At 51.9% G+C, this 23,464-nt stretch overlaps 8 protein-coding genes across 8 annotated transcripts; 6 read left to right on the forward strand and 2 right to left on the reverse strand.

Annotated features, from left to right (window-relative positions):
- Window positions 1-350: 350 nt before the first annotated feature.
- Window positions 351-4,245, reverse strand: APUU_10836A (putative nuclear migration protein; the record flags this gene model as incomplete). The annotated part of the gene is made up of 2 exons (XM_041705218.1): window positions 351-1,207; window positions 1,257-4,245. 2 exons carry the CDS (start codon window positions 4,243-4,245, stop codon window positions 351-353), a joined length of 3,846 nt encoding a protein of 1,281 aa, XP_041550202.1.
- A 1,295-nt stretch (window positions 4,246-5,540) lies between these two features.
- Window positions 5,541-5,840, forward strand: APUU_10837S (uncharacterized protein; the record flags this gene model as incomplete). Its single annotated transcript, XM_041705229.1, has 1 exon — window positions 5,541-5,840. One exon carries the CDS (start codon window positions 5,541-5,543, stop codon window positions 5,838-5,840), a length of 300 nt encoding a protein of 99 aa, XP_041550203.1.
- Window positions 5,841-7,481: 1,641 nt separating this feature from the next.
- Window positions 7,482-8,282, forward strand: APUU_10838S (haloacid dehalogenase, type II; the record flags this gene model as incomplete). Its single annotated transcript, XM_041705240.1, has 1 exon — window positions 7,482-8,282. One exon carries the CDS (start codon window positions 7,482-7,484, stop codon window positions 8,280-8,282), a length of 801 nt encoding a protein of 266 aa, XP_041550204.1.
- Window positions 8,283-8,585: 303 nt separating this feature from the next.
- On the forward strand, window positions 8,586-9,711 carry APUU_10839S (uncharacterized protein; the record flags this gene model as incomplete). Its single annotated transcript, XM_041705251.1, has 3 exons — window positions 8,586-8,600; window positions 8,656-9,540; window positions 9,604-9,711. 3 exons carry the CDS (start codon window positions 8,586-8,588, stop codon window positions 9,709-9,711), a joined length of 1,008 nt encoding a protein of 335 aa, XP_041550205.1.
- Window positions 9,712-14,180: 4,469 nt separating this feature from the next.
- Window positions 14,181-14,975, forward strand: rasB (Ras small monomeric GTPase RasB; the record flags this gene model as incomplete). Its single annotated transcript, XM_041705263.1, has 2 exons — window positions 14,181-14,267; window positions 14,331-14,975. The coding sequence occupies 2 exons, from the start codon at window positions 14,181-14,183 to the stop codon at window positions 14,973-14,975; spliced, it is 732 nt and encodes a 243-aa protein (XP_041550206.1).
- A 1,629-nt stretch (window positions 14,976-16,604) lies between these two features.
- On the forward strand, window positions 16,605-18,869 carry APUU_10841S (putative acyl-CoA synthetase; the record flags this gene model as incomplete). The annotated part of the gene is made up of 4 exons (XM_041705274.1): window positions 16,605-16,980; window positions 17,047-17,442; window positions 17,490-18,368; window positions 18,436-18,869. The coding sequence occupies 4 exons, from the start codon at window positions 16,605-16,607 to the stop codon at window positions 18,867-18,869; spliced, it is 2,085 nt and encodes a 694-aa protein (XP_041550207.1).
- Window positions 18,870-19,329: 460 nt separating this feature from the next.
- APUU_10842A (putative GPI anchored protein) lies at window positions 19,330-19,926 on the reverse strand (the record flags this gene model as incomplete). The annotated part of the gene is made up of 3 exons (XM_041705285.1): window positions 19,330-19,537; window positions 19,591-19,673; window positions 19,735-19,926. 3 exons carry the CDS (start codon window positions 19,924-19,926, stop codon window positions 19,330-19,332), a joined length of 483 nt encoding a protein of 160 aa, XP_041550208.1.
- Window positions 19,927-21,613: 1,687 nt separating this feature from the next.
- Window positions 21,614-23,370, forward strand: SHM1 (serine hydroxymethyltransferase; the record flags this gene model as incomplete). Its single annotated transcript, XM_041705296.1, has 5 exons — window positions 21,614-21,730; window positions 21,793-21,849; window positions 21,899-21,992; window positions 22,039-22,176; window positions 22,229-23,370. 5 exons carry the CDS (start codon window positions 21,614-21,616, stop codon window positions 23,368-23,370), a joined length of 1,548 nt encoding a protein of 515 aa, XP_041550209.1.
- Between the last annotated feature and the right edge of the window lie 94 nt (window positions 23,371-23,464).

Genomic DNA, 23,464 nt, shown 5'->3' on the forward strand with positions numbered 1-23,464 from the left:
TCTGGATAGTTCTTCATGAATATCGATAGAATAAGATCTCTGGTAATGGTGCTTACTTGGTAACAGATGGTTGTTCTTGACAAAGAGTTCTAGTGAACAGGTAGAATATCCTGATCCCCCTCCTTCCCCAACAGTATGCTGTCGGGTGGTAGAGCCGTGGGTATTATTGCGTTTAAGCTCAGTCCAAGGTTATTACTGGAAATAAACTTTATATCAGTATACATATGGATATTTTGGATTCTATATACAGTCCCGAACAATTCGCTTAGATGGTATCAATATAAACACAACTCTGGTATCAAATGGTAATCAAATGCAATGAAGATAGAACACAAGAATGCAAGCCTAGTTTAGAATCCTCGGAATGGATCATCATGACGATACTCGCTCTCTTCGTAGGGGGAGTCCAATTCCGGGTATCCCATTCCCTGGCTCATACTCCAAGGAGTTGACGCTTTGCGCGTATGGCGCCGTGCGGGCCCAGGCCGGTAGCGGTTCGACTCCGTCTGGTCGATAAAAGCCTCCATGCGTACGGTGCCGATCGCGTCGAAGAAGTTTCCCGTCCGGACACTGCTCGTCTCCGAAGTGCGATGGCTAAAGCTGCTCCGCACGCTGTTCAGTCCATATGAATTTGAAGACGGGGGCCCCGTCGCATCAGGAGAGCTTCGCATTGATGGCATCGTATTCTGGCTAGAAAAACTGCGGATATTCGGGATCGGCACCCTCGGCGCCGTGTTGCTGCGTTTGCGGGAATGGTTTGAGAACCGCGGCACCGTCGGTGGATCAGCTGCATCTTCAGAGGCCCGCACCCCAACGTCAAGGTTGGCAGGAAGCTCGGGTACAGGTTCTGGGTGGTTATTGGTAAAGGACTGTTTCTTGCCCTTAGGGAAGGGTCGCGGGCGACCCTTGGCAATCCGGATGGAGTCGCGAATTGGATTACGGCGGAGAGCTGCTGTAGGTGTTGGGTTGGGGCACTCTTCCTGCGGTACTGGTGGTAGTGCGGCGAGGTCTTGAACACCCATTGCCGAGTGGCTCAGGAACGATAAAGCCGTCAACCAAACGTAATGACGTTCGATGCTGGTGGCTGTGAACTTGAGTGCTCGTTGAGGGGTTAGGATCAAGATGGAACGGTTAAACTGTGCCGGCCCGTTGAACCCCTTGGGTAATGGGTTGTCGTCTTTAACATCGAGGACGGATTGAATAACCACTACTCAAATCAGTAATCGGTCAATCCCGCACAGACATCTGATACTTACATTTCCTACCACTCTTGCCAAGTAGCGCAGGCCCAGTGGTCGGTTGCTTGCTGCTCCACATGACAGCTCGTTCGTACGGCGCCACCCAGACCCATCGCTTATGCCTCACTCCGCTATTGGTAATGCTGGCAGATACCTCTTCGGCATTACGACCTTCCCAGTTGTCCCTGTCTCCGCCAAACGATCTCCTCCGGCGGATATACTTCCACATCCATTCTCCCACCATGGTTTGCGCGATGGCATCTACGACACTGGTTTGCTGAACCGACGTTGATGTTGACTCTTGCCGCTCATGTACACGATGCTGCGATGCACTTGGTCGACGGACCTGTCGCCCGTGAGAGCTTTGTTGATGCCGTGGCATCGTGATATCGTCGAATGGTAGTGGAGGGTGCTGAGGACTATCTGCCGCATACGATGAAATTGACATGGCGGGGGACGATCGGGTGGTTGGCCGGTCTGTCTGGTCTGACTGTGACATTGTCGCCGCTGAGCGGACACGCCGCAAGGTAGGACGACGAACAATGCCTGGCGTTGGGCGATCGGTGAAATTGCGCGACGGCGTCGGGCTCTGCCGCCCGTCGCTTCCGGGTTGTGGAAATTTCCTAGAACTGAGTCGGATAGGGACAGGGAATGGAGGTGCGACACTCGAAGCATTGCTACCACTGCCACTGTCGATGCTCGGCTCGCTTGGGCTACGCATCCGCATCCTCTGATGCGTCGCTGCACCGCTGGAGATCATGGCCGCTTTACGCATATCTTGCTGCCGGGGTCCTGGAGCTCCAGAGCGTGACCAAGAGGACCCTGGCGGGCTGGGAAATAAATTTTCGGCTCCTCCCTCAAAGTGAGATTCGGAGTCAAGATCCTCAGTAAGATCCGGCAGCATGGCCTCCTCCAGACTGCGGCGGCGCTCGCTGGCGGAAACAAGCTTTCCCTTCCGCACCTTGTATGATGCGAATGGTCGATTAAGCAACTCATCATCGGTGAACACATCTCTAGTGGCTTCGGGCGACTCATCATCGCTTGTCTGTTCGAAGCCGGCGAAAAGACTGCTTGACCGCAAAGGCCGCCTCAGGTTAAGTTTTGAGTCGCCTGACAATGGCCCGTTGTCGTTATTGCCTGGGTAAGCTTGAACATGTTTTGGTTTACCTAGGGCTGTCGTATCGGTTGGCATTTCAACCACAGGAGGTGGCTGCTTTCTCTCGCTTTTGACTGTCCTGGGAGGCGGGGCGTGGTATGGCTGAATATGGTGTTCCTGTGTAGCCGTGCTAAGAGGAAGATCTGGAATGGCAGACGGTAGCAGACTCGCCGGGAGTTTGACGGGTCGTTGATCAATACGGATGGGCTCGGTCTGGATACCAGTCGTTCGGGTTTCCCTCATTGGTTCAAAACTGGCCTGGCAGGAAACACTCTTGGTTTGAGGCGGCAGAACCACACTCCCCCGGGGAGAAGGCGGCTCAGATACAGGAGGATGGATTGCAATCATTGGAACCTCCATATGTATTGATTTTGCGGGGGTTTCTGCAGGCTCTGGCCCATTGTAGGGCTCTGGCCGGGTCTCCGTTTGCACGGAAGTCGAAACCAGGGTGATCTGTTCAATATCTGACGGTGCTTCAACTCTCGGCGTCCATGGCGGGGTAGGAAGATCGTCGACCGTCTGGGATGAAGTTGACACCATATCAATGGTCAAGGTTGACGTGCTGCTGTCCTTTGTTTGGTATAATGATAGTTTCATGTCATCCACAGCTTCTGTACTCTCTTCAACAGGCTTATTACGCGTTGGAGAGAGAGCAGGCGATGGAGACGGAGAGTACTGAACACCGGAATCTTGATAGTCAACGGGTGGTGCTTGAACAATAGGCGATTCCCTGAGCTCTGGTGGCTCTTCTACCTTCACCGCATAGCCATCCACATTCTCATTGAGTGAGAGGCCGAGTATCTTTCTTGCTTTGGCATCCATGCCCATCGTGTGAGACATTTGAGAATGAACGGAAGCAGGACGCTCCTCGGGAAGCGCTTCGGGAGAATCGGGGTTCATTCCGTCATCAAGGTCAAACTCATCGTCTTCGTCGAATGCAAGCTCATCTGCAAGGTTCGTCTGGGATCCAAGTATATTGGCAGCGCTCATAACCGAATAACGGCCATCACGGAACTCATCCTCGTCGCTACCGGCACTACTCAGGCTTGTGATGCTGGTCCTGCGCCGTCCTGGACTGCTCGAGTATCTGCTTACCGAGTCACTGTCCTTTCCGGTAGATGCTTCTTTCATCGCATCCTGTCCATCGTTTGACGCAGGCCTGGAGCCGGAAGCTTGGGCAGCGGCAACTTCATTTAAAACAGCTTTGAGACGACCCTCAACCACATGAATCTTTCGCTCCATACTCCTGCGTTCACCATCCCAAGCCTCTTTATCACGAGTCCATAATTTTGTGCTTCTTTCCAATTCTTCCTCTCGGCTCCTAGCCTTTTTTTGCGCCTGCTCGAGCTTCCTGCGAACCTCTGATATGCCATCTAGCGCATCGTCCCTCTCTTTGGCTAGCTCTGTGAGAGCTGAAGAGCTACCGCCTTCTAACAGTTGCAATTGATGCTTTAGTGATCGTGACTCTTTCGAGTGCTTGGTCAATCGTTCGCTGAATTCCTCATTCTCTGTTCGCGACTCGTCGAGGGTGCGCTCCAAGACATCGATAGCCTTCGTCTTGCTCTCTACATCCCGCCGTAAAGCAAGAATTTCGGAGACAAGCGATGCGTGCAATGTTGGTGTAAACCTTCGCGGGTCCAACGGGGATATGACGTCTTCATCTACAACATCGTCGAAATCGCTGCGTCCGTCGGGGGATGAGATGTGGTTTGGGAAGGAGACGGGCGATGATGTAGGGCCGGGTGAGGAATCTCCACGTGCATGCATGGAGGGAGGTCGCTTCGGGGTTGTAGAAGGCGTTGGGAATGCACTCGCAGCTGGCGGGCTTTGATAGATAGCTTGCATTGCCATGATGCCTGCAACTATACCATCAGAGGTACACAACGCCTGGGTCGAGGCCCGCAGTAGCAGGTTCTCATGTAAACGCTCGAGTAATCTGTCGTGTTATGAAGCTTCCATTCGGTATATGCTTCGTCTCCCAACAGTCGAATAGAAAGCGCGTGAAAACAGCCGCGAACCGAACGGCGAAGCTGACCAGCAGCAATGAGTATAAATCAGGGTCTTGTTGCTACTTCGATTCTGAGACATGCATTAGTCGATTGAGTTCGAGTTGAAACGCGGCTGGAGAGTCACAAGGGCATTCAAGATTGGTACCTGCAGTTAGAACCGTGCACAGATCAATGCCTACTTCCCAGGACCTCGAGGTTTCGAGAGTGGGAATTTGAACTGCCCCGTTGTTCTTCGTAGTGGGGGATTCCGAATCGCAAAAGTCGGGGCACGGAGGGAGAAGTCGAGAGAACGGCGGGTGAGACAAAGAGCATAGAAATTAGGATTGGAGAAATAAATGTACGGAGTAAACGAGGACAATCAATGAGTGGACGGTATCTGCGCGGCCCTGAGACCCTCACTTTTGTCTATCGTCCAATGATCCAATCCCTCGCCTTTCACAGCAAGATCTGAGGAAAGAGGGGGGGCGTGAAGAGTAAGGTGCACGAAGTCCGGAGTCGCCCGTTGTTGGTTCGCGTCAAGGACTAACTGAGCCTTGCGGCGACGGGCGAGCAGACGACATGATAGGCCAGGCATGGCCATGCTAAGATATTCGGGGAGCTGGTTACCTGCTAGCTTCGTCCAGGGGTGTTCGTTAGGGGATGGGGAAAAGCGAAGCCCACGTACGGGACTGGCAAGGAGCCACTCATTTCCCCACTAGAGCTACATGGTCTCCAGCCCGCGGCAGATGGCAAATTGACGAAGGCTGACAAAGTGATCTGCCAGATTCAGGAGCACTATTGGCCATGGTCACAAAACGCGAAGGAGTCGTTGTGCATTGGGAGATCCAGGGCCAATCAATCTGGAAGAAAAGGGGGAGGGGAAAACAAGAACGGATCTGAAACCATCACGAAGGAAGCGAAAAGGAGAAAAAGTGCGTGGGCTAAGAAAAGAGGCTGGCCAATTACCGCGGCGGAATCGGATATAAATAATAATAGCTCATTATATAGGAAACGGGTGACAATTCTAACAAGCATCGCCAACAGCTATTCAAAGTCCAGGGTTAGTGCGTGGAAGAAGTTCACGTCACCCAGGCGTAGACTCCACTGGTTATCGTTGTAAACTCGAATCCTCCTGAGGATCCAGATTCAGTCAGATAGATGTTCCTCGAAATCTGCAGATTCAGTGTTTTCGATTATTGGCGTTCTTCTACCATAGAAATCCCCCCCCCCTGGGACAATGAGGGTGAGCATAAATACCTCGGCCACGGCGTCTCAACCAACATCGCGCTGGACTGGAGATTATTCCGAGACAGCGACGCGGTCATACGACACATGCGGAAAGGACGTGTTGGGACAGATTGCTTTGGCGCGATCGTCACTAGGCAATTTCCCAGAGAGCCCATGGTCCGTGTTTCACCTGGGAGTGCGACGAACAAACCCCGAGAGTCGAGACTTTGATTGAAGGACTCCGTCGTTCTTTGTCCTCTTCGCGCTTGACCTGAGGAGCTCAGAAAACCACAGGTACATTTGTTTGTTGGCCAATATTGACCTGGTGTCGTGTCTGTCTCATTTGGGACTCTGTATAGAAAAACACGTCAACTGGATGCTCCCAATAATCGACTCTACCCCCTGCCAGCTCAATATATTGCACATGAGGACAATAATGTAGTACTCCCTTCCATGTCCATTGTTTTTCTTTTACTCCTTTTGCCCGATCTCTTCCCTCGGTTTCTTTGTTCCTGAGGTGGAATCCCTGGATCCGCCACAGCTTATCGAGCTCTCCACCGATATTTCCACGGTTCGCCAGCGCGAGACCACCACTCAACAATCGCCTCGCAAATGAGAATGGAGTCGATGCGCTCCCGGAGAGCCGACGCTCGACGAGGGAGCTACGTAGTTCTTATTAGCTGTAGATTAATTACCACACTGCAAAGATCCTTTCGTCACATCAAGACAAATCTCTTCGTATATCGCCGTAAATAATGTCGCTAGTGGAGTGACTTCGTCGGAAAGCTGAATTACGTATTGTCTCTTGCATGTGGCCTTGTTGTAACTCGCCGCAAGACGGGCAACGGCTTTGACGCATGGCCCTGGAAGGAACGGACCTGCCACCTCCGTTTCACTTTGTTCTTGATCAATTGCAAGGAAGATGCTGGTTTTCATTATTGGATTGTTGGCTTGTTGCTGATTTGGCCGTGCATATGGATGTGCGCTAACCGAGTTTAAGTTGGAGCGAACGTGTGCACAAAGACTCAAGAGAGTCCATCCGAGGCGAGACCGGCGTTGTCTAGCCCCGACTCCACGCGGCATGGAAGATTTTGAGTTCTGTCTGGGATTTCAAGTCCAGAAAATTTGCTGCAGACGCGTGGTTACATTCATTATTAGAGTCGTGCTCAGGTATTATTCAAAGACCTCAGCATTGAAGAGCCGGTAGCCCGAAGGTAGTATTGGTTGCTTCGTTGACAGGGATTCAAAATTGGCCTCCAGGCGCCGTTGGGATCATCGGCCCAACCGGGTCGGCTGCAGCTGTCATTGTTATTAAAAGAGATAGCAAGCGACTAACAAACCTTGACTGCTTGACCCCCTATCAGCTAACGCAGGGCTTGCAGGAAGAAAGCAAACAGCAGATATAGTTCTCAATCTGAAACACTCCGCGAGGTGATAGTGTGATAGGAGCCCCTGCAGCACAGCCGCACATATGTGTTTGCTCGGAAAAGCAGCTTCTTGTTTTGCAGGCTCATTCGGATGAGAGTTGAGAGCGTCTCAGTATCAATCCGTGGTCACCAGTCTTAGCATCCAAAGTTGTATTAATTTCATTGACAGCAATCGCCCCCTAGCAAACAATACCAAACAATGAACCTCACTATGTCAATTCAACCTCGGAACCCCGCAAATGACTAAGCCTCCAATGACGATAACCAAGTTGACTAACTATCCACTCACTCTTGAACAACAATAATTCACGACCAGAACTCCCCACATCACACCCCAAGTCGCCTGGGTCAAGAAACACAAATTAACACCGTGCAAGGTGATTACAGGGATTACATCGCCAATCCATCTATTCGTGGAAGAAAACGAAAAAGACAGACTATCAACATGCCCATCAACCCGCAAACCAAGGTGCTCTTCTTCGACACATTCGGCACCACTGTCCGCTGGCGAGCATGTGTCACAAAAGCTCTACAAGAAGCCAGCGAACATGCAATCCGCAATGCCCGAGAATCCCTTGACCCAGGCGCCCGCGCACAGGCATCGGCAATGACAGACGACAACTGGCACAGCATGGCCGAGGACTGGCGCAAGTCCTATGGACGTTTCACAGCGACCTTCGACCCTTCCAACGAGTTTATTTCTATTGACCAGCACCACTACAACGCTCTACTTGAGCTTCTACGGACACGCCAGCTCGAAGATCTTTTCACAGAGAGCGAGCTGAGGGAGCTCGTCCAATGCTGGCACCGCCTAGACCCGTGGGATGACACCGTACAGGGTTTGAAACTGCTGAACAGCAAGTTCCGCACGAGTACACTGTCTAATGGTAACGTATCGCTGCTAGAAGACCTTGTGCAGTATGGGCCGCTGCCCTTCACGGACATTGTCAGCGCGGAGCACTTCGGTGCCTACAAGCCATCGCCTCGTGTGTACCTTGGAGCTGCAGAGAAGCTAGGTTTCAAGCCGGATCAGTGTGCGCTTGTCGCAGCCCACTTGAAAGATCTAAAAGCGGCCAAGGAATGTGGGTTTGGGACAATCTACGTTGAGCGTGTTGGAGAGGAGTTTGGTAACCTCCAGCGGGCCATCGATGAGGGATACGTGGATTTAGCGGTAGAGATAGAGACGAGCTCGGATGGATTTATAGAGGTTGCGAGGCAGCTAGGTATCTCGACGGATGGCCAGTAGAAAGCTGTAGTTGAGTACCATATAATTCTTTCTATTTTCATCCAGCACAAATCCATTGCAGCGGAAGCTTTCCGTACAACCCGGAGAATCGAGTCCCGTGACGTCACGCCATCCCGACAATCTGCTGACAATCTGACACTTGATTATAAATCCTAGAACAACATCTCGTAATCACAACTTGAAAGAAATCAAGAGAGCAGCGGAATCGAACGATTAATAATTGGGTGTGCAAGTTGTATAAGTATCAGGACCACGTAGTGTCTTTTCAAAGCGTCAAATATAGGAGCCGATATACACAACACCATGGCAGATGAAACAGTAAGATACCATCCTAAGCCTGCACAATCAACTTACAGTTAGTAATGTCTACCAGAATAGCAAGATATATAAACATGCCGACAGTGACGGCCAGTTTCGCCGCAAGGACTCCGTCTTCCGATCCTGGGTGTCGCGTTCACCAGGTGCCGAATTCCCACCGGAAACGGACCGCTACGTGCTTTACATTAACTACGGATGTCCGTGGGCGCACAGGGCTAATATTGTCCGCTCCCTCAAGGGCCTGGAGGACATTATCCAGCTTGTCCTTTGCGATTTTGAACTCGGTCCAGACGGTTGGATTTTCTCCGGACAGAACGGCTCTGCAGAGAAGGACCCGCTGTATGGGTTTACGAAGATGAACCAGCTGTATTTCAAGGCAGATCCGGGATACTCGGGTCGGTATACGATCCCGGTTCTCTGGGATAAAAAGCGACAGACGATCGTGAATAACGAGAGCAGCGAGATCATTCGAATGTTTTACTCCGAGTTTGATGATTTACTCCCGGAGGAAAAGCGCGAAGTGAACAAGGCTGGCGGCGGGCTGTACCCCGTGCATCTGAGAAAGGATATCGATGCAATGAATGAGTGGGTATATGATCGCATAAATAACGGAGTGTATAAGACTGGCTTTGCGACGACGCAGGAAGCATACGAGTCGAACTTAATCCCGCTATTTGAGGCACTGGATCGCGTGGAGGGGCATCTGGCACAGCCAGGACATCAGCCGTATCTCTTTGGAGAGCACATCACCGAAGCAGATGTCAGGCTGTATACGACGATTGCGCGGTTCGACGTGGCGTATTACCTGATCTTCAGATGCAACTTGAAGCTGATCCGGCATGACTATCCGCTTATTGACCGGTGGTATCGAAGGCTATACTATGATGAATCGGAGAAGACGAACGGGGGAGCGTTCGGGAAGACGACGTTCTTCAATATTGTGAGTTGCACCCGACCATTCCGGCACAATAATGTGATGGCTGATAAATCTTGCGCACGACAGTACAAATTCGGTTATTTGATAGCACTTGGGAAGAAGCAAGGGATCGAAAGTTCTCAGCTAGTCATTCCAGCGGGGCCGAAGCCGGATATTCTGCCTCAGGAGGCGTAGGCCACCATTGCTTTAGTGAGATTGATATTCGGTGTATGTTCGAGTTAGTTACCTCAAGAATTTGCCGACGGCTTGGACATACTTCTGCAGAGTGTTAGCGTGCTGCATAGGCGTTTAGCTTGACAATTCGGCATCCACTTACCATGCTCTGTACATCACAGCCTATCCTTGTGACAGGAATAAGGGGAACATTCTCTATGGCGGCCCAAAAGTACGGAAATCCTATGCAGATCGTCGGCGTTTACGTACATAACTGAAGGAAGCCATCGTTGATTAGAGCGTCCCGGCTCCGAGTACTTGGATCACAAGGGCACCTAGTTATTGAAGCTGACACCGGAAGTACTGGTCAGTGAAATCACAGAGAAGAGTTGGTTCATCCCAATGTAGAGAATGTTGTCGGTTCCCCTCCGAAGGAAAGGGTTATGTCATCAGCCAGCCCAAGCTTGTGCGGGGCGGCGGGGCATCCAGGGATCCCTCAATCCCAGGTTCCCCATGAGGTACAACCGTACATGGCCCAAGCCTGCCTCCTTGGAAATGGCAGCTGGAAACAGTTCTGTTCGACACCATACCTCTCTTAATTTGACATCAGCCATACGAAACTACCGTATCTGAAAATCAGCGGCCGTCACTCGCTGTGTGGGGCTAACCTAAAACCAAACTAACCTGGTCCCAGTGTCCGGAATCCTTTCAAATCGGTTATCACGGAACCTCAGAGCGAAAACCACCAAACCAGGCCTGAGAACGACCAGGCCTGAGAACGCCTTCTACCAGCCGATCAATATTGCTTGCGACTACGCAGATCTCCGACCAAAGAATGCGCAATGGTCGCAAAAGAATAGCTCAACTTACAAAAGCTGTGGACAATCAGATTAGAAGGATCCGATTCTCACTTGCCTGATCAGCTTTCAGACTCAATTTTAAATAGTGGACCCTTCGCAATGGGCCTCAAAAGGTTCAATGCTCACAAAATGGCAGGCCGTAGGTCCATTGATCCGACGCTCAAATGAAACTTGAATACGAGCCCCTGAACTCTGAAAACAACAATTGATTATTGATGCTCGGCTGCCGCGGTCTTTGGTCTGGACTGGGGAAAGCTGCTGGTGTGATTAGAGTGCATGCGCTGCAGCACTGGTCCCAGATCATGCAGCAGTTCTCGAATTTATGCTCCATGCATGCATGTCCATGCAAGCTAGTGTTCCTACAGCAGTCCATACCGTCACAATTCATTCCACACTCAACAACAGGTGAAGGTGGTTTCTCTCCCTCTTCTTGTTCGACAAGATTTTTTCCAGCCATTTCAAAGACATTACCGCGTTTGACAAGAATGCCGACAGATATTAAGCCACTTGTTTTTTTATGGGGTATGCCCGAGTCAGGGGAATTATAATGGGGCAAAAATCGACCGGGAATACTACCAATAATGTACGTATAATAATAAAAGGCGCAAGTCCTTCGGCGTCGTCTCGGGTATCACTAAATTGCCGTCGACTCCTAGTCCTCGCAAATATCGTAGCCCCCTCGGGCTGCCATACAGTCCGTGTGTTTTTGTCAGGCAAACCGCTCCACGTTCGTACACGTTTCTTCACTCGCCCACGTGGGAGAGAAGACGGGACGGGCAACAGCTAGTGCTGAGTTCGGGCAATTCTGAATCTGGGAGGGGCATTCGGTTTCACCATTCTCTTCACGGGTTCATCCAACTTGAAGCAATTCTGCGGCAAAACAATAATACGCACTGCGCTGGGCAGACAAAATAAAAAGAACAGCACAGCTCCAGGGTTAGGATACGATTTCCCCTTTCAGCATAGCGACTTATAGGCTAAATCCTGTGTTCCGCTCCAGGGCTCATCAAGCGAGCTGAGCACTGAGCAAGCAGTGAGCATAACATTGGCTGCTCTATCGGGCATCCCGTCCTGTGCCTGGTTTTCCACGAGGAAGGAGCGGCCAAGGTCAACCCCTGCTAGCTGATGGAACGTCCTCCCGCTCTGGACCGGGCCGGCCATCTAGACGTTCATTGCACCGGCCCAAGCGTGAGCAGCACCGACTGGCCCATTGCGGTTGGAGGAAGAGCAAGTCTGACACATGATGCTTCTTCCATATTAGTATTGCCATCCGTTCTGGGGGCAGAAGATAAGCTAGCAAATAATGATTACGGAGTTGGAAGGTCACTTCGCTGGAAGCAGGCCAACTCCAACAGAAAGGCCAAGAGAAATTGGAGACGGTGCCAATAGGGGGCCGGCCAAGGTGGAACTTCTCCCAAGCCACCCCACATGGACCGAGATACCCTTCGGATCCTGAATCTAGCCCTGCCTGGTAATTGATTGTCCTGTATACGCCTGCCAATCTCTTCATACCGAGGCGACCAGGAAACAAGAGCACGCAAAGAGGAAGGACCTGGACAGGCCTTCTTTGAATTTCTCCATCAGGCTGCCCTTAGTACTTCCTTGGGCGGGGCGATGAAACGTCACGACTCACGCCAGTCTTCTAGACCGGAATATTGTCCCGTCATACCGCGAAACTATGGCCTATGCTTATCCTAGCTGGCCCCTCCTTGAGGGTGTACTAGGCATCTTACAACACGACACTTGGGATGATGCGTAGGCTCCGGGAGACCCAGGAGCCTGGGAGACGGTATTAGCCTTGCCACTATCCGCCGCGGAATGTTCGATATCCTTCCGGTTGGAGTCCGGTGTAACCTGTTGTCGATGAATATGCAGTAAAAGGACAGCGGCCATCCTTCGAGTAGCAGCGGAGGATGGGACAGTGCAGTGGGGGGTTCCTTCTTATGGTACCACTCTGGCCGTTAACCAAACAAGCCGGCACATCGAGGCTTGGGATTGAAATTGGATAATTCCCATCCCGGCTCCCGACTCTTCGGCGAACTGCACTCTGAGTCTCAGACCCATCCAGGGTTAGGTACCATTTCCCAAAGTCTTGGTCGGCGGGGGGAGCCTCTGGTTCGGATCCGCTCTGGAACAGCTTCGTGTCTACCCGAGACTGTCCCCTTCATATGGACTGCTAGCGTTTGAGGTGGAAGGTTCAGAAGGCGCCGGAGCATGCTCTCCTGACCCTCAAACCAGCTTTCAAACCACCAAGTGATGATGTTTTGGGTGATAGAGCTAAGGCTTTAAGGAACGATCAGGATTGTTAACCGCAGATTGTTAACCGCAGGGGCCGAGAGAGAGATGTAAGAATGACTGACGGTCGCAGACTCGCGATGGAATAATAATGATAGATCAATATAATAATAACCGAAATATAATAACCAATGCATGGAGATGGCAGGCTCCTATCGTGGGTCGCGGACTGTCTGCCATGATCCAGCCCCAGACGCGAGGCTACGCCACTTTTTCCAGGTTGTCTAACTCAACTTCCAGCTCTCCCCTCCGATCCATCCAGTCTGAGATCATCGCGTCCAATTCTTAGTCTTCTTTCCTCCTCCGGCGTGTCAATTCTATCAGAAAGGCCTGTCGTTTTCCTTTTCTTTCGCTTTCCGTTTTCTTCCCTGGCCCCTCCAAAGTGACCTCCTTCTCCCCTCCACTTTCTCCTCACCCAATTTACCATCTCATTCACCACACCACCCAATTCCACCTCCCTCCCCCCAAGCGGCTTTCCATGCTTTTGAACTGAGATACCCAGCTACTACTCCTTGCTGGCCAAGCATTTTTTACCTCCTTGGTCTCGCGTGCATCCCCACCGTTTGACTCGCCAGCAAGATTAGAAAAGCCAGCGTCGAGCTGATCATCTTTATTCTCTGCTTCCCCTCACGTGGCAGAACCAAACGCGATCAAGCCTGCCTCTCCCGAAGCTTGGGAGTCCGGCTTTTCGCTTCCTAAAGCTTTAGTCCAGCTGCTTTTTTATTTTATTTTATTTTTTTCTCCTGCAACTGCCTGCGCATCCGGAGCAGAGTTTCTTTATCCGACCCCGTTTTGTACCATTCCGCAGCTGTTGGTGGCCGCTTATTTGCGACAGCAGCTCGAGTCCAAAACCTTAGTTAGAGCCGGCTTTTCTCCTCTTCTCGTTCCCCCTCCTCGCTACTCTCCTCTTCCAATAAACCCCCAGGAGCACAGTCTGTGAATCTCCTGTAGCCCAACTGCGAGGTACGTGGTTCTAGTCGGCTGGAAAAAATTATCCCAGTCTCTTTTCCGGCATTGGCATGTGGGTTGGGCCAGCAGCCTAAAGCAACCAGGTCGATTTCTCCGGTGGCTAATCGCACTACCAAAATAGCCCGTTCCTTTCCAGGCCCAGCTTTTCGCACCTCTCCGCTTCCACGAGTCCGTGCTCCTCGCGGAGTCCTGATAGATCTCTCTAATTTTCTCCCTCCTTCACCCCTCGAATTTCGATCTTCATTTATCTCTGGTGTCCTCCTCAAACTTCCACACTCGTCGTTTTTTTTTTTTCTTTTCTTTTTCTTCCTTTTTTCATTTATTACTTGGCAAATCCAAAAGGTGCCTTAGAGAGGTGCCCAATTCATGGTCGCCATGGCCGGAAAGATGACTCTCTATAAGTTGGTGGTGCTGGGGGATGGTGGTGTCGGAAAGACGGCGCTCACAATTCAGGTTAGCCATTGACTCTCCGCCCATAGTGGTGTATGAGTGACTGAACAGGTGTATTGCTTATAGTTATGTTTAAACCATTTCGTCGAAACATACGATCCGACCATTGAAGATTCGTACCGAAAGCAGGTGGTGATCGATCAGCAATCATGCATGTTGGAGGTTCTCGATACTGCCGGTCAGGAGGAGTATACCGCTCTACGCGACCAGTGGATCCGAGACGGCGAGGGGTTCGTTCTCGTTTACAGCATTACGTCGCGTGCCTCCTTTTCGCGAATATCAAAGTTCTACAATCAGATCAAGATGGTCAAGGAATCAGCAAACTCTGGCTCACCATCTGGCGCCAGCTATCTGGGCTCTCCGATGAGCTCGCCATCGGGTCCCCCGCTCCCAGTTCCCGTGATGCTAGTCGGCAACAAGAGTGACAAAGCTGTCGAGCGGGCAGTCTCGGCCCAGGAAGGCCAAGCGCTCGCCAAAGATTTAGGGTGCGAGTTTGTCGAGGCATCCGCGAAGAACTGCATCAACGTTGAAAAGGCGTTCTATGATGTCGTCAGGATGCTGCGCAGCCAGCGCATGCAACAACAAAGACCCCAGGATCATCGCCGGACGACTGGGCTAGGTCAGATGCGTGACTCGGGTCCTGAATACCCCAAATCTTTCCGTCCCGACCGTTCTCGACACCGCAGCGGGCTCAAGTGTAGAATCTTGTGAGCTGTTTCTGTTTCGCATGGTCGCATTATCCGATCGATCTTTCGAAATACCATGCGAACAATATATAAATACGTCCGCCCACTTATCTTATCACTATTTGCGATCGGCGCACGAATACTTGACTTTACTCGTTCGTCGCAACTTCTTCCTACAATTATTATTCAAACGCTTTTTAGACAAATCATGCGAGCTTGCTCCATGACGATATCCTTCTCTTGTCTATATTGGCTGCCAGAAGCCTTGCCGGTCCTCAAGCTCTTTTTGTGCTCGCCATCTTTCGCTCCTCGTTTTCTTTCCTTTGGCCGAGAGCCCATGGCTGCGGTGGTGGATATGTGAATATGCTCGATGCAAGGGTTATGGTTATTTTATTCGGGAGGCCGATTTTGTTTTTGTTTTTTATTCGAATCTATCGCAGGTGTCTGGACATGTGAGGAAATCCTTACCGTGTGTCTCAAAGGGCTAAGGGTCAGGACGATATTCTTCCACTTTTTCTTACGGCGTACCATTTCTCATTTTCCCTTTTCCCTGATTCCTCATCCTTCCACTACTACATCCTTATGTCCGCGAATATCCGTGCGTTGTTTGTCGTCCTGTCTCTATGCCCATCTCTGGGTATCAAAGGAGCCGTCGTCTCTCGGCGAGAACGATGGTAGGTGAACGCAGTCAGAGAGAACGCTAGTGGTGGATACAGAACGAAGCAGTGCGAGAGACGAGGACAGTCGACCGTTTAGCAGGCATTGCGATATGATACCCTACGGCTGAGCTTTGAGTTGTGAATTTCGATGCATTTGCACCCAAAATATTGATGAGTACAGCATTGCCGATAGAAGCTTGCACATCAATGATACGATCATACAGCTAGAATGTATAACAATTGGGGTACATCTCAGCCTATGGAGTTGCATGTAATCATAATCCCGGTAATTCGAATAATAGTCAATACTATCAACCAATTAATGTATCAATGTGGAAATCGATCGAAAAAGGTTAGGATTCAGGGATCCGAGAAGCAAAGCCCGCCTGCCGGCCGTGACTCCATCCGAGTTCCCCACGGGAGAGGTGCGGGGAAAGCTGCGTTGCTGCCCTGTGCTTTCGCTGCTAGCCAGCTTTGGCCCCTGCCATCAGCAGTTCCTCGCTGTTCGTCCGGGACTTGCGTCTTGCACTAGCATCGTTCTCCCTCCGCCCGACCCTCGGTCTATCTCCTACCTCCATCTCCACGGTTAGATCCGGCCTTATGAACCTGAAAAGCAGCCGTTTCTCGTGTTGGCTTGTCTGTCTGCGTTGTTCACCTCTTCTTACTCGATTCAGTACTCGCACCTAGCTACGGAGGAAATCGCTGCGCGAGACCAGGATCATTTGCCGAAACCCCCTTCCGGAGGAATATCGACCTCCGCTAGCTCCCTCTTTCCAGCCCCGTTTACAGCTGTCTTACCTAGGTACGGAGCGGAGTTATTACTGGCACATACTTCACACAGGCTACGCACCTGATTCCCGTTTTTTAGGTCTATCCACCATTCGTGCAGTGCCGAGTAACTAATTCCACATTGCACGGCCTGTTGCGGAAAACCTAAATACACGTATAGCCTGTATACACTGGGCTTGTCTCGGCTATTATCGACCCCGCTGACAATGGCACACCCCCAACAAGCCATCCACGCTACCTCACTGCAGGACCCGGAGGCCTTCTGGTCTCATCATGCCCGGCAGCTCCATTGGCACCAGAAGCCATCACGTGCAATCAGCCGCTCGACCAAGACCGTCCCCAGCGGCGCCAGCCACGAGTCCTGGGCTTGGTTCCCTGACGGCGAAATCTCCACTACCTATAACTGTGTTGACCGTCACGTGCACAACGGAAATGGCGATAACGTTGCCATTATCTGGGACTCTCCGGTGACGGGGAAGAAAGAAAAGTATACCTACCGGCAGCTATTGGACGAGGTCGAAGTTTTGGCTGGTGTATTGCAAGAGGAGGGAGTTCGTAGGGGCGATGTGGTTATTATTTATAGTATGTGCCTTGTTTTTACTTCTCTCAATTTGTCTTCAAGAGTTAGATGCTTACACTGTGATGCAGTGCCTATGATACCGGCAGCATTGATCGGTGCCCTAGCTGTCGCTCGACTGGGGGCAATCCATGCGGCTGTCTTTGGAGGGTTTGCGGCCAAGTCGCTAGCGCAGCGCATTGAGGCAGCGCGACCTCGGGCTATTTTGACAGCATCATGCGGGATTGAAGGAGCGAAGGGTCCCATTCCATACCGCCCGTTGGTGGAGGGCGCCATTGAAGCGAGCAGCTTCAAGCCGGAGAAGGTCCTCATCTGGCAACGTGACCAACTGCGATGGAATAACCCTCACAAGCTGGATGGTCAGCGGAACTGGAACCGGCTTGTGAAGAGCGCGAGGATGCGCGGCATTCGTGCTGGGCCGGTCCCAGTAAAGAGCACGGATGGTTTGTACATCATCTATACCAGTGGTATGTTCGCCAGACCCGCCTTGTCGTGCTTGCCACTGACCAAACAGGTACCACTGGGCTACCCAAAGGAGTCGTTCGAGAAACAGGCGGCCATGCAGTCGGGCTTAGTCTATCGATCAAATATCTGTTCGATATCCACGGACCCGGTGACGTCATGTTCTGCGCTTCAGATATTGGCTGGGTAGTAGGACACTCATACATTCTATACGCCCCATTGCTGGTCGGTGCGACGACCATATTGTTCGAAGGCAAGCCAGTCGGCACCCCAGATGCAGGGACATTCTGGCGAGTTGTCGCAGAGCACAAGGCGAATGTCCTTTTTACTGCACCCACGGCGCTTCGTGCTATCCGCAAGGAAGACCCTGACAACAAATACTTTGAAAAAGTAGCTGGAGACGGTAACCTCCGACACGTCCGGGCTCTATTCCTCGCCGGGGAGCGGAGCGAGCCCAGTATCGTGCGTGCTTATCAAGATCTCCTTACCAAGCACGCCGCTCCTGGGGCTCTCGTCGTAGACAATTGGTGGTCGTCGGAGTCCGGATCTCCTATTTCTGGGCTAGCACTGCGAAGCGCGGTGGGACGAGTGTCACCACGGTCTGACGAGCATAATATTGCACCTCTGGCAATTCGCCCCGGGTCAGCGGGTCTACCAATGCCAGGTTTCGACGTACGAGTTGTGGACGACGAGGGTAATGAGGTTCCACAAGGGACGATGGGCAACATCGTGATGGCAACGCCTTTGGCACCCACGGCATTCACACGGCTATTCAACGACGACGACCGATTTTACAAAGGATATCTCAAACGGTTCGACGGTCGCTGGTTAGACACAGGAGATGCCGGCATGATTGATCAAGACGGGTATATCCACGTCATGTCGCGGTCGGACGATATCATCAACGTAGCAGCCCACCGATTCAGCACAGGTATCTACCTACCCTACCCCATTCCATCCACCTATACATATACTTGGATAGATCTAACCCAAAAAAGGTTCCATCGAACAAGCAATCCTCTCGCACCCGGAAATAGGCGAAGCCAGCGTTGTCGGGATCCCCGATCCATTAAAAGGCCACCTCCCGTTTGCCTTTGTTACACTAAAGAAGCCACCCGGTGGCGACTTGCCGGCGCGACCATCCGAAGATCTCCTAAAAGGCGTGAATGGGCTCGTCCGCGAACAAATCGGCGCGATTGCGTCGCTAGGCGGGATAATCCAGGGCCAAGGGATGATCCCGAAAACACGGAGTGGGAAAACACTACGAAGGGTCTTGAGAGAATTGGTGGAGAACGGGGCGAAGGGAGAGTTTGACAGGGAAGTTGGCGTGCCGCCGACGGTGGAAGATAAGGCAGTTGTGGATGTTGCAAGGGAGAGGGTCCGGGAGTATTTCCAGGGAAACCCTAAGGCGGGTGTTAGGGCGAAGTTGTAGCCGCACAGCATCCACCTATATATATATATGGGGTATATACTATATATAAAACGATCTACGAGCACTTTGATAGTCTACAAAATCAAACAGTTGCTTTATGTTGAGAAATTTGTTCGGAGCATAACAGCATTAAATGTACCCAATTAGCTTATACACAATGAAACAGAACAGCCAGGTCAAATCGTGAAGTACAAGAAGTAAAAGGTATAAGCAATTCGAAATAAAGTAATAAGGAGGTATTGGTATCTGTCGTATTCATCGATCAAGGCAAATCGATCAATCAATCAACTCAACTCAACTCAACAACAATCAATCAAGCCAACTGCACACCAAAGGGATGAATAGCAAGTAGTACACCATCTTGATCTTGCAGCGACCAGACTGCGAACCCATCTGATCGACCATCGATTCCCCAACGCTAATTTTCACTCAACACACCACTCAGAGTAGAGTGAGGCGCTTAGAGAAGGGCAGCAACAACACCGAAAAGACCAGCGACGGCACCAGCCCCGGCAGCGGCGCGGCTAGCACCACCAGTGAAGGTGGGGGGAGCAGCAGTAGTGCTGGAAGCACTGCCAGTGGGAGCAACACCGGTGGGAGCAGCGGAGGGGATGACGGGGATGCTGGTAGCGGCGGAGCTGGAAGGAGCAACAGTAGCAGAGCTAGAGCTGCATGACAGTTAGATTTGAAATTTTCTTGACTGTGGATTCGGTGGACATACCAGGCCTTGCAGCGGGTGACGGTGGTGGTGATCAGAGGACGGTGAACGGTGTAAGGGCCGTTGGAGAGGGTGACGGAGCCGGGCTATATACAAGTCAGCATTCGTTCAATTCAGCCATTCGCCTATTTAGGCAGGGATGCGTACAGTCTCAACGGGGATGGTCTCGGTACCGACAGTCAGGGTGGTAGACTGGGGGCAGTAGGTGGTGTACTCAGTGACCTCAACAGTGGTGGTCGACTGAGGCTGAGCGGTAGAGCTCTCAGCAGCAGCACCACCAGCCTGAAGGGAAGCAGTAGCGCCAGCGACGAAGAGGGCAGCAGCAGCGAAGAACTTCATCGTGAAAGATTGATTAAGAGAGAGAATTAATTGGTGTTAAAGAGTGGATGTTGATAAACAACGGGGGTGAAAAGAGTGTAATCGGTTGGAAACCGGGAGTGAGTGCGTTTGGCAGATGGAGGCAGAACGGGCTGAGGAAGGGAAGAAGAGGAGGGAGAGAACAGGAACGGGGGAGAGTCATATAAACAGCAGCAGCGCACGCAGCCCAAGACCCCCAAGCCAGGAACAGGCAGCGCCGGCGAGACTAGTGTGTTAGTCTGGTTTGAACGGTCGAATCGTATCGGCGTCAGGGGCTGTTGGTGGAGGCGTTTCTGGGCTAATTTCCTTTGACTCGCCCTCTGATCTTAATTTCGTGTTATTGCTATTATAGGGGCGCCCTGCTCTTCTCTCCACGTTCCCCTGCCCTGGCGGCCCTTGAGCGAGATCCATCCGAGTCCAGACGTGCGCTGAACCCACCGACATGCCCCTAGCCGGAGGAAATGTAGACAAGATTGAAGAGTTGCCACACTGGAGTTGTTGGAACATGCTGGTACCTGAATCAATCGAGGAACAAGTGCTTAGATCGCCGGCGGACCACGGAACGAGGTCGGGGAGTCTGCAGGCTTGGACTTGCGAGACTGGGAACCGTTTTTGGACATGACTAGTATTGCTCCCACTCAGCCAGTGCTCATTATTGAGTTTGTCAAAGAAAGTTCAGTAAACCAAGTGTCTGTGGGAATCCCTTGCAGGCACTTGACACTGTCTGTCTCAGGGACACTGCGTGTCAGGGTGACACAGATTGTGACCGCAGGCTCAGTTACAGCTGTCCCTACGCAAGTAACTCTTGTACCTTGCAGCCTGCCAACTCAGTGACCACTGACGAGTTGGGCACGCCTGCGTCACCTCAGAGTTCACTGTCTCCAGGTGAAAACCTGAAAACCAAGACAGCAGAGTGGCGAGTCTAGACCAACCGACAAGCAGACGATCACCGAGGCCAACAGATCACGGACACGAACAGATCAACGGAAACTCTTCGCTGTCGAGCCTCCAAGGAGTCGAGATCCAGTCTCTGGCGATCGACATCGATTATCATCAAATCAACTGACAACTGCACAAGATATTTGCAGTGTTGGTCTCCTCTATTATTGATTATCAACTATTACTACTCCGTCCTCTCAAACTCCTCCCGAAACTGGACTCCGTATCTCGTAGCTAACTACCGAACTGCTAATAAACTACCACTACCCCGTCTTCTCCTCACCGCTTCATGCCGAGGAATGTGCCAGACTGGCTATCACACACTTCCAATCTGATGGTTCATTGCCCCTTATGGATGGTGAGAGGCGGGGACATGGCCGCATCGCCCGGGATGTCCAGCAAGCCGGACTTCCACGAGAGCTGACCAGATAACGCCGTTCTTCATCTTGGATTTAGTTGTGTGATGGAGAGAAAAAAAGGAGACGAAGCGCGAACCGATGAGGATTTTTGTGTGTGCGGGCGGATCATCAATTTCCCGCCGCACCGACCAGTCCGGAGATGCTAGTCCAAATACAGACTAGCGTATCAGCTTCCCGCGGGCAACGGCAGGACGTCACCTTGTCCGACGATATGGCGGAGTCTCTTCCTATCTACTTATACTTCTTTCTTTTCTTCTTTCCCACTTTCGCCAATTCTGTCAGAAAAAGACCTTTTTAAGTTGCGAATCACCATGCTAGGCCGCTGTGGTCGTCAGGCTTCGCGCCTCCTGCCGCGCCCTGCCTCCGCGCCCCGACCGCCTTCAGTGCAATGGCATCGTATGTTATCAACGTCAAACAGCCAGCAATCGGTGAGAAACCACACAGCGACTACTCGAAAGAGTGAGAAACATGCAGCTAATTGGCCATATAGCTGCTCTCCGCGCCTCTCCAAGAAGCCGACCCCTCGGTGTACAACATTCTCCAGAAGGTTGGAGCTTCCCCTCTCCCATCCTCGGCTCATGGCTCACCCATTGCAGGAGAAAAATCGACAGCAGCACTTCATCAACCTCATTCCCTCAGAGAACTTCACATCTCAGGCTGTTCTAGATGCGCTTGGAAGTGTTATGCAGAGTACGTCGGCCGTGGTTGCTCTTGCAGGCGATGCTAATTCTGGCAGACAAATACTCCGAGGGATACCCCGGAGCTAGATACTATGGAGGAAACGAACATATCGACGAGTCCGAGAGGCTCTGTCAGCAGCGCGCCCTCGAGACCTTCCGTCTCAGCCCGGAGGAGTGGGGGGTGAACGTCCAACGTAAGGGTGTCTTTCCTCTCTACTGATGGCCTTTTGCTGACTGACATCTTAGCGCTCTCTGGCTCCCCCGCGAACCTATACGCCATCTCCGCCCTTCTCAACACACACGACCGATTGATGGGATTGGATCTGCCGCATGGCGGTCATTTGTCCCACGGCTATCAGACACCTACAAAGAAAATCTCCTTTATCTCTAAATACTTCGAGACTTTCCCCTACCGCCTCGACGAGTCAACGGGTCTGATCGACTATGATAGCCTCGCGAAGCAGGCCCTCCTTTACCGCCCGAAACTTATCATCGCCGGTACATCAGCCTACAGCCGTTTGATTGATTACCCCCGCATGCGCGAGATTGCCGAGAACACGGGTGCCTACCTCCTAAGCGATATGGCACATATTTCTGGTCTGGTGGCCGCCGGCGTCGTTCCCTCGCCGTTCTTACACTCTGATGTCGTGACGACTACCACTCACAAGTCGCTCCGTGGCCCACGAGGAGCCATGATCTTCTTCCGCAAGGGCGTCCGCCGGACGGACAAGAAGGGCAACCCAGAAATGTACGACCTCGAGGGCCCCATCAATGCGTCCGTCTTCCCGGGCCACCAGGGTGGTCCTCACAACCACACTATCACCGCGCTGGCCGTGGCCCTCCAGCAGGCACAGTCGACTGAATTCAAGACGTACCAGGAGACGGTCCTGGCCAACGCCAAGTCTCTAGCTGAGCGTCTGGGTGGCCCGACAAGCAGCGGAGGCCTGGGCTACAACATCGTGTCTGGTGGCACAGACAACCACTTGGTGCTGGTGGACCTTAAGAACCGCGGTGTTGACGGGGCCCGTGTTGAGCGCGTGCTCGAACTCTGTGGTGTTGCCAGCAACAAGAACACCGTCCCGGGAGACAAGTCAGCGCTGAAGCCTGGCGGTTTGCGACTCGGCACCCCCGCTATGACCACCCGCGGGTTCCAGCCAGAGGACTTCCGCCGTGTTGCAGACATTGTCGACCGTGCAGTGACGATCACGCAGAAGCTGGACAAGCCGGCTAAGGAGGCCGCAACAGCCAAGGGCGCGAAGAACCCCAACACTGTCAAGGCATTCTTGGAATATGTAGGTAACGGCGAGGAGATCTCGGAGATTGTGCAGCTGCGCCAGGAAGTCGAGGATTGGGCAGGCACGTTTAGCCTCCCATGGAAGAAGGAGTAGATTGCCTTTATAAGTTTATATGTAATTATGTTCAACACGATAGGTCGATATTCAAGACACCGCAACTTCCTCACGAGAGATGAGTCATCATATC

Source organism: Aspergillus puulaauensis, chromosome 1 (assembly GCF_016861865.1).
Source record: "Aspergillus puulaauensis MK2 DNA, chromosome 1, nearly complete sequence".
In the NCBI taxonomy this organism is placed as follows: Eukaryota; Fungi; Ascomycota; class Eurotiomycetes; order Eurotiales; family Aspergillaceae; genus Aspergillus; species Aspergillus puulaauensis.